The 13,764-nt window shown below is 36.5% G+C and overlaps 1 protein-coding gene across 1 annotated transcript; it reads left to right on the forward strand.

Annotated features, from left to right (window-relative positions):
• The first annotated feature begins 5,806 nt into the window (after positions 1–5,806).
• On the forward strand, positions 5,807–13,764 carry LOC134663021 (protein takeout-like). Its single transcript, XM_063519314.1, has 5 exons — positions 5,807–6,053; positions 9,640–9,865; positions 12,289–12,419; positions 12,698–12,856; positions 13,560–13,764. Exons 1-5 carry the CDS (start codon positions 5,978–5,980, stop codon positions 13,745–13,747), a joined length of 780 nt encoding a protein of 259 aa, XP_063375384.1. The 5' UTR covers positions 5,807–5,977; the 3' UTR covers positions 13,748–13,764.

The following is a 13,764-nucleotide window of genomic DNA, read 5'->3' on the forward strand; positions in this document are numbered from 1 at the left end:
ATTAGACTTATTAGGTACCGAATGGCGGTTAGGGGTGTGACATTAATGAAATGGGCGTGGGCGCGACTTCTGACTAGTAAGTACCAATAAGTTTCTCGTAGATTGTATATCCACAAAACATAGAACCAGAATAAGATAAAACCAGATTAAAAGAGAACCCACATTGCTGCAAAGTGACTAATTTGTATTCAATATAGTCTGCGTATTACCAACTGAAGTGGCAACTAAAGTTATGGACTCAATAAATTCAGTTTAACAATGCGAAAAATCGTTTTCGCACGGCGTTCAACAGCGCGAAAACTCCACAATCGCTGCACTTTTGTGCACTCCTGGCGATTTACGGGCTACAAAGGGTTTACAAATTGGTTTACAAATCCTTTGTGCTTTGTCGGTGCTCGATGATCTGTCAAATAAAATTGTAATTATTATGTTCCCAAGCTTACACCGGTACCTATCGTTAGCCTTAGGCTGCGGTTTCTCTCTCTGTATATATTTATGTATATAACATAACCATACATAATAATTATGTATACCTGCAATACATAACTATTATGTATCGCTGAAAACGATCGAGTAAACTGGCGTATTTTCTGTGGACATTGCAAAATTTAACGATTTGGATCCATTTTCTAAAACTTTCATCTTACAAATTATAAGAAGTAGATTTGTTGAGGCTTTAGGCATAAAATTAGGCTTTAAAGTCCATTTATTTTATTAGGTATGTACAGGAAAGACGCATACCCTTAACTCATATGTGTGCAAAAATCGGGTGTCTCCTGTAGTCGCTGACAACTTTGTTAATTATTTTTGTATATAGGTTTTGCACAATGTAATTTTGACAGAGGTGAATATATTTTTCCTCAGCCTCCCGCTCCCGTCTACCACAAACGCTGTAAAGGGTTCGAAACGTCGAGATGTATTTTAGACTCATTATACGCGATAATCTCTGACTGCTGATGCACAGGTTTTTATTTTTACCTAGCTCAGAAGTCAGGAGAAGAAGTCATTTTATTTTATTTATTTATAATCCGATAAAATACTTTTATTTCTTGCTCTACTCCTCACATTTAACACATCATGCCACATGATATATGGAGTTATCATGTTGCGCTTGATAGATATGTAAAGTCGCGCGACTTGTAAAGATATACTAGACGTGCACGGTAATTACCTAAACTGGCACAGATATTATAAATACATACATATAGGTTGTTCAGCAAGCGAGCAAGGACGGCTGTGCCACACTACACTAGTAGGTTTCTAATTAAGAAAAGGATGTAATTAGGGTTCTAATTAACCGATCAGACTTAGGATGTAGGCCCTCACTGGCTCAATATAAATAAGTATTTTATTTATTTCCTTTTTTCCTCTATCCGCTTGATTTTTACTTATAGATAATATAGTTTTAACAACCTAATGATTGTATATCATTTTAAAAGTATATTCCGAACAAATTCCTAAGGTACGAGGGCTGTTTGATAAGTACCCGTTTTCCAAATGTATTAATATCACGGGCCGAAAATATGTATACAATCATTTTAAGCCATTTTTCAGAGGTGGGAAAATTTAAAAAAAAAACAGCATTCTTTTGTTTTTTTCTCATTTGACAGCGATTCAGTGAAAGCGTGAACTTAAAATTGTGAAAATGGAGAAAGAGCAGTATCGGTCTGTAATTAGATTCTTGTTTTTGGAAGGAAAAACATGTGATGAAATAAAAGTAAGAATGCAAGCGGTTTACCATGAATGTGCTCCTTCTATGACAACCGTCAGATACTGGTTTAACGAGTTTAAGCGGGGGAGAACGACCGTCTTTGATGAGGATCGCCCAGGCCGCCCGATTGAGGTGACTACAGACGATATGGTTAAGAAAATTGAAAATATCGTTTTAGCCGACCGCCGAATTGAACTTCGAGAAATCGTTGATGCTGTAAATGTTCCAATCGAGCGGGTACAAAACATATTAGAAGAAAAATTGGGTATGAAGACAGTATCGGCGAGGTGGGTGCCGCGTTTACTCACGGAGGAGCAAAAACGGAACCGACTGACTACTTCGGAGCAGTGTTTGGCCGTGTTCAAACGTAACCCGAAGGAGTTTCTGCGTCGTTTCGTGACCGTAGACGAAACGTGGGTCACCACTACCCCCCGGAAATGAAAGGGCAGTCGAAGCAGTGGATTTTACCGGGTGAACCTGCGCGAAAGATAGCAAAAATCGTTCCATCGGCTGGAAAGGTCATGGCGACCGTTTTTTGGGATTCGCAGGGTATTATACATATTGAGTTCTTAGAAAAGGGGAAAACGATAATAGCGCAGTACTATGGCAATTTATTGGATGAATTTGACGCTGGGTTGAAGGACAAACGACCCCATTTAAAAAATAAAAAAGTACTGTCTCATCACGACAACGCACCAGCTCATTCGTCTAGAGTTGTGATGGCTAAATTAACACAATTACGCTACGCCCTATTGCCTTACCCCCCGTATTCTCCAGATTTGACCCCATGCGATTTATTTTTGTTTCCCAACCTGAAAAAATGGCTCGGTGGTAAGCGATTTGGATCAAATGACGAAGTCATTGCCGCCACAGAGGCCTATTTTAATGACTTTCCGAAATCATACTTTTTGGATGGTTTATTGAAGCTTGAATATAGGTGGAACAAGTGTATAGAGTTAAAAGGAGACTATGAAGAAAAATAAATGCATATAAACAAAAACAACTGATTATTTTTTTCATAAACGGGTACTTATCAAACAGCCCTCGTACTTACCTGTCACAGAAAGAAAGCTCGGAGCGTGCGTTTCGTGGCCGAGGCGTGATTATGGTCGAATTTTTGCGTATTTTAAATATAAATTTCACTTGTATTATATATTCAACTCAGGATTTCAAATAATCCTTCCATAAGCAGCGATATTGATGATGCAATTTTGTTTTAGTGAAACTTTTATGTGTAGCCCCCTACACCTGCAAATGTGGTCGGGGAGACTTGCCCAGATAGGACTTGAACCATTTATGAAACAATGCAAAAACATTGAATCATTGAATCATTGCAATCATATACAACATTATAAGTCAACATTTAACTCTCGAACTACTTTATATACATGATTAATTTATGTGGTATAATGTTTGTATCCTGAGTACACTAGGTACCTACATTCCGTGGGGAAATGACAACAAGCTGTACGGTCTAACATACCATCACGCTTTTATACTGCTTTTAATTTCACGATCAGGCCTTAATTAATAATTAAATTATCTCATACTCACAATTCATACTCGCAATCATTTTACTCATGAATATTGCCCACTTGAATAGCTGACAATGCTGACTTCATTCTTTATAAACATACTAAGACAAACTAATATTAGATGTTTGTTCTCACAACGATGGTTTCCAGTCAACAACTTTGAGTTTTTTCTTTGCAAGTGTCAAAGATTTGATTACGCATTGATTCGTTTTTCCCTAAACTTAACATGTAGAAAATGTATTCAGTTCAGCCATCAAGATCGCCATCAAATACCTATAAGTACAGGATATTGATAGCTTCAAGCGGCGTAACTAACAATTTTATAATAGCTATCCAAGACCCTTATAGGTTCAATTAGAGGGCCTACTATGAACCACTTCGTTGTTTCATTCCTATATTTGCCTCTTTATCGCTCATTGTTGCAAGAGCGATAGAGAGGCAAATCGGCGAACGAAAGAACGAAGTGGTTCACGGTAGGTCCTCTGTTTCTGAAGTTTTTTTTTATATGGAACATTAAAATGCTTACTGTCGGCCATTATTATCTGTTATGTACAAAATATTAAACTAAGCAACAAAGGAGCAATCAATTAACTTAATCACGTCAAGTAAGAGTATAACCTCTACCACGGCTAGACTAGGTCCTGATTGCAGGAAAAGCTATGATGAAACCCATCAATATAGTCGTGATAATTGCACGTTATGTTATGTCATATAGTTACTGCAAACCTCGTGCTGCATGCTTAACGACATGAATGGCCAATCAAGCATTCAAATACAAAGAGTATGCAACAGTCAAAACTAAATTACAATACATTTATTAGAACTTAATTTAAACTTAGGTTTAAGTTTCTGATTGAAAAAAAAGGAAGTATTTTTTATTTAACTTTTAATTGAATATTATGTTTCCACTAATCTTTAAGGCACACGCCACAAGTAAATTAAATATATATTTGAATCCTAAATTAAATCGTTATGAATGTGAAATGTCAATTAATTTTTATTTATGAGGAAGCACGTGCGTTGTGCGCGACATATTTAATTTTAAAAATGTGCAAGAGACATGAACGAGTAGAGTCTGTGCGGAAAAAGAAGAGTCGTAAAATGTATTAGATCCCATACATTTCCCGACTCTTCTCTTTCCGCACAGACTCTATTTATATTTTATGTAACATTTTTAAAAACTGTGGTAATAAAACGAAGAATAAGCCCCCTGGCTATATTTTCTGTATTTTGTAAAACACGTGTAATGGAAAAGTTAAAAGAGTGCTTCCCAAACGTATTATGTATTTAAAATTATATATACTTGCACTTATAAGTATAGTAATAAATCATAATCAACGACGTTGGTGGGACGTAGTATAAGTTAATACTAAAAGTTTGCCAAAATAAAACCTAAAGGCAATCTACCTATAGCAAAATATAGTTAAGATTGTCCAACATAAGAGTTGTTTTAAGTACTTAGCTGTAATATGTTCACTTTAACTTAACTACGGTGGACCTTTTCCTTGTGAAGGCCAAATAAGCCTTGTTCATTTAAAACTGGACATAGCTCTCGAAGGACGTCAAGGTGAAGCAATGGTAAATAAGTCAAGAAATTATTTATTAACATTAGTAAAAGATGCGAAAGTAGTCCAAACCAAAATAATGACCTATAATGTGAATACAACTCCAACTTTGTAGGAATAGAAAAAACTATAGCCCTATACAGATACAGTAACTACTTTTGTAACAAGGGTGCAAGCAGTTGGATCGATGTACCTAAGGTAATTAAAATTAAATACCTAGGAGATAAATAATTTTGAGAAAATAATTTGAAATAGAGCATTACGTGTAGTTAAACTAATTAAAACAATTGACTAGAGTGGTAGAGTTTTATAAAACGAAGTCTTGTAGTTAATTAATAAAATTATTTATGATAAAACGTACAGACATACATATGTGTATGTGTTATTAACTCGCTACTACAAATGTTTAGCCAGATTTTTAAGGCTAAGCCTAAGCTAGGCTAGGATAAGGCTCGTCTCTGGCTGGGCTTGCGACACAGCAGTTTCAACACGAGAGCTGCACTCTAGTCTAAACGCTTTGCACGACTGTTCCCACAGCCTTAGGCTGGGATTTCATTCGTATGATTTATTAGACGCATGTATGACAGTTGCAATCTGTTAAGAAACTTGTAAAGCATACATTTTTGACCCTTCAAAATGCACGCTATGCAAATTGCCATTAACGATGCATGTTGTGCGATTATCAACACCCTTTTAAATTTAAAAACACCATATGCGTACTGAAAATGGTTTTGAATGATGCGTACTGAACGTGATTTTAAGAACGGAATTTCTCAATGAAGCTGTAAATCTTGCAGTGCCAGTATAATACTCCTGAAATTATAAACATGTTGGTATAGGTCAAGTCGACGCTGAATGTTAAAAGCATAAGTAGGTATCGGTAACTTATTTAACTGATAATTCCTTGCCAGTTAGTTAACATACTGACTAATGTAATCGCGAACAAGAAACCTAGTCTTAAGTCCTTGAGGCATTTAATTACAACTCCAAAGTTTTAAACACCAGTTGCGCGCGGTTTCTCTAAGGAGCCATTCGGCGTCCGCGTCAAACGAGAAAAACACGCACCATAGCTAATAGAGAATACAAATCAAATTTCGAACGTTCGCGTTCTAAATTTGAAAATTTATTTGTATTTCTTTTAATTTAAGGCGTTTTAGGGGTTTAAAATGAGGAACGGGTGGCCAGTGTTGGTGGTATTCGTGTTTGTGTGCCTTCAGTGCAGTTTGCAGTTGCTACCGTTACGTGAGTACCTACAGTATATGTAAACTGGCAAATATTTGGTGATATTGATTTTAACAGTTTATTAATAATTTTATAAAATAATATTTATGATAATAAATAATTGAAGGTTACGCAAGATTAGAAGTTACGGATGAAAGGTTCAGCTTTCGTAAAAAACGAGCGCCTGCGCCAATTACTGATATGAGGTTTCTTTTCCAAGAGAAAAGATATGGGTCGAAACTCGAAACCGATGAGCAAAAATAACGTAAATCAAAAAAGCTCAAAGTTTGTTTTCTTGCGTCTCATTTATCTACGGGTGTTTAATGGATTAAATCAAAGAACTTATAAGGATCTCGATCAAATAATATTCCTTGATAGAGGATTGAAACTATTGAAAGAGAAGTTAATAAACTTCAATAATATTTTTAGCGGGCCAAAAGACATCTGTATTTTACGAAACATTGCTAAGTAAAGCTTGTATGTACTTACCTATTTCTTGGGGTATCTTTCACTGACAATCGTGGTTAAAAGATCGTTATTTATGGAATCGGGAATTAAATATCAGAATGGAAGTTATACGACGAATCCAATAAAAACAGTCTTTTGGATCTTTATCGACAAAAATATGTACCTACCTACTTGAAAAGTAAAACTCCCGACGGTCCAAACGACACACATTAACATTCAATCCACTTTACAGATAAGCAATAGCTTTTCCGAGCATGAGAAATAAAAAATTATGATGTACCTATACTTGGTCAATCAGATCTTGACAGTAGAAAAAGGCGGCAAATTTGAAAAATGTAGGCGCGAAGGGATATCGTCCCATAGAAAATTTGAATTTCGCGCCTTTTTTTACTGACAAGATTTGGTTGACCAGCTATAATATGTGTTCAAAACGCGAAAGTTTTAAATGTCATAAAATATAGGTATCTACTTATGACTATTATACATTTTCTAACATCCGGTCAGTCTACAGTTCGGTTTCTTCCTCTCCTTAGAGTTTACCCAATAAGGACATTATACCGTAAGCTCGTAACTATAATTAAAAATCATCGTGTGAACTTGACGAAGTTAGTTATTTTCTAAAGTTAAAAAAACCTTGTTGAACTTTTTTATAATTTTACTAATCAACGTTTATTTTATACTCTTGCAGTCTTAAACATACATTTTAGCAAAATGTTCAGTAGTATTATACTTAACACAAGAAAGGTAATACCTACCTAATTGTTTTAACCATTTTTGATTCTGCTGACGTACCTATACTAAACGTACGTAAGCTCTGAACAAAATTGCTCTATAAAATGACAGGTCCTGTTCTAATAGTTAGGTAGAAAATATGCGATAATCTCGTAGGGAAAAAAGCACCTATCCCATTTTATAAAACTATTCGTAGAAAATATTTTTCGCTATTACATAGATCTCAACATCTGACCAACCGGTCCATGGATTCACCGGGCTTCTATCGAGTTGATCGCAATCAATCTGCAGAATCTTCTTGCTGGACCAATATTCACGCGGGTTTTCATAGTGAAGCTTTGTTCCCTAGGTACCGTAAAATGGGGTGAGTAGGGTCAAAACTGAAATTCAAACCTCGATAACATTTTATTTTTACATATAAAAACGGAATGGTGTATATAATAAGTGTTCCGGACGTTTGTATTTTAGTTTTTATTTTATTTTGGGTAGTTCCATTTCATAACTTTGACGATAAAGAGGAAAACCCACCTCACCCCGTAGTGCCTCGTATTTGGGGTGAGAGGGGTTTTCATACAAAGGTGATTTTGGAAAATTGTTGGATCGATTTTTTTTTATTATGCGTATTACTATAACTCCATTTTAAATTGGAATACATTATTTTTGTAGCAGTAGCCTTAAAATCCCTTCTCACCCCCCTCTCAAACCTTCTCTCCCCATTCCTAACCCACCTCTCCCCGCGAAACCTACTCACCCCGTTTTACGGTAATAATATAAAGTCATTGAAATATTTACCAGTTGAGCTTAAATTTAAGGTATGCCATGATTGTCGGAGCACTAACTTGGGCACTAAATTAAATTCCGCGTAAGACTAAACAACTAAATAGGACTTGTATAAGCAATAAGTAGTTTAGGTCACCTTGGTTTCGCTCGTATAAATTATAAATGCATTTAACTCTCGAGGATATAAAGCTGAGGTCACAGTGAAAACCGGAACAAATTCCGTTCAGATTGTTTGCAATCGATGCAACAACGGACTTCCTCTCACGGCGTGCGCTCATGTAGTATGCACTTAAGATGCCCTTCGGATTCGGATTAATTCGTGCTATTATCTATTTCTGTAACACTTTGTTTTAGAATGCGAGAAATATTTTTAAATAGCTTTAAATATATGTTTAATAGATTTACTACATGTAGCCATCTAGTAACTCATAGGACATTATGTAAGTTAGGGATGTATAGCCATGATGTAGTTGCCCATTTTCGTGTCCACTGCCTCTAAACAGACCCAACTCTGTAGCAGAGCGATAGCAAGTTTTGAACGTAAACTATTTGTCATAATTACGCCCTCCCTTTCGCTCTACGAATTAAACTGCTGTAGGTACAAGCATAGTTTTCACATAGCTAGATTTGCCCGTCGGCGTAGCATATATCCAGCGAACAAGCGCCTTGGTTTAATATAATTTCTATAAGAGTATTCTGACACCAAAGTAGCTAGTCCGCCAGCGCTGTGTAGGATGGTTTCGTGAATTAGCCAGCTGTTAGGCATGCGCATACGTTTGCAGTTTGCGACAGAACTCCTAAGTCCCTAGGCTCATTTACCTACTAACGCGGCCGCGGCCACGCTTGCGTCAAGTATTTACCTTGGTTACAAACGCGATCTCTTGCTTGATGTAAATCACCAATCGCCAAACTAATGTATGTACCACTTACTTGAATCTAAAAAAACACATATTTGCACTAATTGACTTCTTTATTAACAGTAATCTGGTTAAAATAGTTAAATCACAGTTTACCAGATCTAGGGCCCGATTCAGATTTTGAAATAGATATCTATAAGATATCTTTTAGACATCATCAAGGTACGATAACGATATTTTTAGGATCTAACCTGTCAAATTTGACATTTCCGCGATTGTGGAGATACTCTTGAACGATTTCCACAAGATATGACTTCGAGATCCAATTCACATATAGATATCTAACTCTATCTAACGTAAAATTGACATTGGTTGCCCGAATTGAGCTGCAAAAGAGAACTAGTTGAAATCTAAACTAAAACGTATCTAGAATGGATCTAGTACGTGTCGTCTCTTATAAATATTTTGAAGTTCGGATACGGCAGTTAGGCAGATAACAAACGAAGAATTCTGCTTAATCTTCATCCTTAATATTTTCATGAGTGAAATTATGCGGAGGTCAGAAGACTCAAAATCAAATCAAATTATATTCTCCAAATATCCATTAACCAGTACCTATAAGGAATGACTACATTATTCAATCTTAAACTCAACGATATGTAAGAAAGAGTTACAAAGAGAGAGAGTAAAAAGTCAAAAAACCAACACATTAGGGAAAAGTTTAAAAAATTAGTCCTAGATCAAGGAATAATTTTGTCTTAAAATTTCAGCGGACTTCATCCATCCCTGCTCCGAACTATCAGACGAATGCTTCACCCAGGCCACACTGGATGCCATCCCCGGGCTGGTGAAGGGCATCCCGGAAGCCAATGTCCCGTCCCTGGACCCGCTGTACCTGGAGAAGAACATCAGCATGAACCTGCCCGGCAACGTCAAGATGACCTTCCATAATGGCAGGCTGATGGGGCTCAGTACGTGCGTGCCGCTTAAAGTTTCGTGAGTATTCTATACTAACTATGTATTATATACCTACATGAATTACACGATGCAAACTCCGTGACGTGCAATCCATGTAAATAAACTACAATAATGATTTTATAAAAAATATACTGCAGCTCCTAGAAAATAAGTACATAAATACTAGCGTTATCCAGAGGAAATTCCTATGAAACCGTTACCTTAATGTATATAGTGTAATTTTTTAAGTACATATATGACTTTATCCAACTATGGACATGGCGAGTATTTTACTTAGGTATATGATAACTAAGTTTTGTGATATTATTGTGGACATCTGTTACTGGCTTTGTTTTCTGTTCATTGTGCTATGTATCATGTACTTTTTGTATTGCTGTTGATGCCCCAAATAAATAAAATAAAATAAAATAAAATAAAAATAAACCGATAGGGAACGACTCTCTTCACCTAAATAAGTAGGCAGTCTTATAATTATACCAATGTCATTTGTTACAACTAATTATACGTATGTATTTAAATAGCTATCGGGGTATTTAAGTTACGTTTTTACCTCATTGCTATAGCAAAGCTTGTTTCAAGTAAAGTATTAAAGCTTTTGAAATGACACGCTAAATGATTTATACTTGACCAAGAGATTAACAACTTAGCATTACCTACATGATGCATAATAACTGACACGTTAGGTCAAGAACATCGCTCTATGCAGTCGGTAGTTTTATAGTCAATCTAGTTAATTATCATTTATTACTCGCAAAGATAGAAGGTACAGTTATGTTGCCGTTTTATGTCAAGGAATGTCAACTGGTAATTAAAATAATAGCGTCAAGATTAGCAACGTATAAGATGCAAAACCTTCCCAGAATCGCAGAAATTATTCCGATTTTTTCCGGAGGCAAAGCACATTTTCCTTAGAACAATTATTAAAGCTAACTTTATCCGTAGCTTTATTCCGCTTCGAGTTTTTATCCCGGAATTGGATATTTGATTCTACCCAAATATTTTAAATATTTACCTGTCACTAAATAAAACCATTACCCACGAATACTCACATCTTCAAACCCATTAGGTACCTACACTTCACTTGCTAAAAAGGCGCTGACATTGACCATGCAATATTTACATGGACAATATTTGCTGTTATTGCCTCATAAAAGAGATCATACAGTTTTTTTCATGTATTATTTACCTTGGCTTGTTGGTACTAGTGTTTTTGACCTTGATCTCTGTTAGGACACAAAAATATGTGATGATGAAATGTAACTCAATTAACCTATTATCTATCTATGTATCTATGGCCTTAGTTGCCTGATAATAAATGTTTTTTTTAATTTAATTTAATTGTAGTACAATAACTGTGCAATCAGCATTTTTATAGATACATCCCAGTCGTATTATTTATTGCTGATTACTATAAGGTTAATATGTCTAAAACAGTCGGATAGTATGAAATTTCCTGAATTGCCTCGCCACGTCGTTGGATAACCTAAATTAGGGTAAACGCAATGCAATTATGAGTATTATGACACCTGCTTTAATAATAGTTTTGATATTTATGCAGATTGTACGTCTCATTACAATACTGTTTTACTGTATTTTTATGTGCCGCATAGGCTGCAGAATCGATCTAGATGGTAGTTGGTCAAACCAAAATTTGTCAGTAAATAAGAACAAAAAAAACTATAATCATCCTTTTCTTTTGAGTGCTAGTACTAGTGTAAGACAAAGATAGTATGATTCTCTCTGTCTATGTTTGAAATGAGACAGTCCTTTGCCAAACTATATTTGTTATGGAAATAATTTGACGCCCCGGGGAGGACATATAAGTATATTTTGATCATTATCATCATTCCGCGCGGACGAAGTGGCGGGCAGAAGCTAGTGTTTAATAAGTTGAATGTTCGTCGAGAAACCCATGTGTCCGTCAAACAATTGTGACATCATTTCCAGAGGATTTCCCACTGCATTGTAGTTAATAAGTAACAACGTAACGTGTGTTCATGCATCTTGTAATTAACTCGGAAAAACTCTATGCATTATTCATTGTAGAAGAGGTTATCGTCGGTATGTCGAAACGCATTGCCTGCCTAATCATTATTACGACTTGCCCTTTTCTTAGTTCTGTAGCTTAACTCACAATCAGTCAGTATTCTTAAATCTAATAGTCAAATAGTCAATGGTCCTATTTTATATTAAAATTGAAAGCCTTTTGCAAATACGCCTTCTCTTATGTTAAAATACCCGAGTTAGTCGGGTCTGTTAGGAAAAGTGAACAAACGGTCATGTGTCAATCCATACCTAGGTTTTACGTGCCCCGCCTAATCATTCAAGTCTGTTGCGAGTAGCAAATATTAAGTAGAATCAAAATTAAAAAAAAACCTATTGATTTAACGATACCTACGCCTAAAAAAATAGAAACTGATTTATACTTTGTTGTCATGCAGGTCTCGCCGGGAGACCCGCAAGTTCATCTTCGACATCCGCTGCAACTTCACCATCAAGGGCCACTACAGTCTGCAGGGCAGGATCCTGCTCTTCAACCTCGACACCGACGGCAACGCCAAGATCAAAATATGTAAGTTACTTCAATCCTTGAGGTTGAGGATCGTGACCATACCAAGGTTCTCCAGACCCTGCTAGTTTTGTGTACGTAGGCAATGCTCTCTGTTTAACCATAACGATGCCATTTTTGTTTGGGATTCCAATTTTTATTGTGATATATTGCAATATTACGACAATCGCCAAGAAACGTCTAAGTTATAGGTACAATCTTTTTTTTTTCATAATATCTGCTGACTTTTACATTCAAAAGTTATGTCTTTTATTTATTAACTTATATGAATAAACCACCAGGGAACCAGCGTATCCGCCTGGAGGTTTTGGAAAAGGTTGTGATGGACAAAACTACGGGCGAGGGCCACTACAAGATCAACTCGTACAAGTACAAAGCCGATTACGGCACAGACCTCAAGCTCAACCTCACCAACTTATTCCGAGGAAGCGCTGAAATCAGTACGTACCTATTCCTTATTATTTCGTACTTATAATGATTTCTAACAAGATCGCATTTATGCGGCGGGACTACCCGCTTAACAGTAAGCAACTAAAGCATGTAGTAGAAAACTAACACAACGCGCAACGTGCATGATATTATATATTTACATGTATTTTTTATTGTGTGTATTATGTACTTATATTTGCGTCTTGCATTTTGCTTAATGAAAGTGTGCACACAAAATGCACATTTGATTAAATATTGGACAGGTGGAATACCACACTAATATAAATTTAATCAATGTAAGTACCTAGATAACAACTTCATTACTGCCTGTAAGGCGTTCCCTAAATATATATATGACACCGTAAGATTGTGAACCCCTTATTTTATAATCTAACGTAGGTTAGGTTAGGTTAGATTATAATCTCCCTACCGTCAGTTTATAATGTAACTAGCGAGATTATAATATGACGAGTGTTTACAATTTTACGGTGACATATACAACACGTTGTATTGTATTGTATTGTAGTTCGGGCGATTTTCCGCAACTACGCGTCTTGCGCCTATTTTGCGTGATGGGGGGGTGGGCTAGTCCTGCCAGCCCAGCTCCTCGAGGAATCCTATCAAACCTTTGATGTTGAGTAGGACCTCGGGGAGGTCTCTCGGGGATCCGGCACGGGATACAGCACGTTAAAAATATGCCCCTCCTACTTCCAGGTGCAAACATTCTGCAAGTGCTGAACCAGAACTCGCAGCTGGTGGCGCAGGAGTTCGGCGCCCCGATCCTCGAGTACGCGATCGACTACGCCATGAACGTGACTCAGCGCTTCTTCAGCGCCTACACTTACCAGCAGATCTCACACGTACCCATCACGCCTGAATTCTTCGAGAAGGAGAAGAAATAAAGTAACATAAATACTAG

The sequence above is a fragment of the Cydia amplana genome, chromosome 1 (genome assembly GCF_948474715.1).
Source record: "Cydia amplana chromosome 1, ilCydAmpl1.1, whole genome shotgun sequence".
NCBI classification, from domain to species: Eukaryota; Metazoa; Arthropoda; class Insecta; order Lepidoptera; family Tortricidae; genus Cydia; species Cydia amplana.

Bases quoted from the DNA above. Each gene is read 5' to 3' on its own strand.
- LOC134663021 (XM_063519314.1), top strand. From the start codon at position 5,978: ATGAGGAACGGGTGGCCAGTGTTGGTGGTATTCGTGTTTGTGTGCCTT. The intron at 9,866-12,288 runs GTGAGTATTCTA...GTTGTCATGCAG, and splicing joins TGCGTGCCGCTTAAAGTTTC to GTCTCGCCGGGAGACCCGCA. The intron at 12,857-13,559 runs GTACGTACCTAT...TCCTACTTCCAG, and splicing joins CCGAGGAAGCGCTGAAATCA to GTGCAAACATTCTGCAAGTG.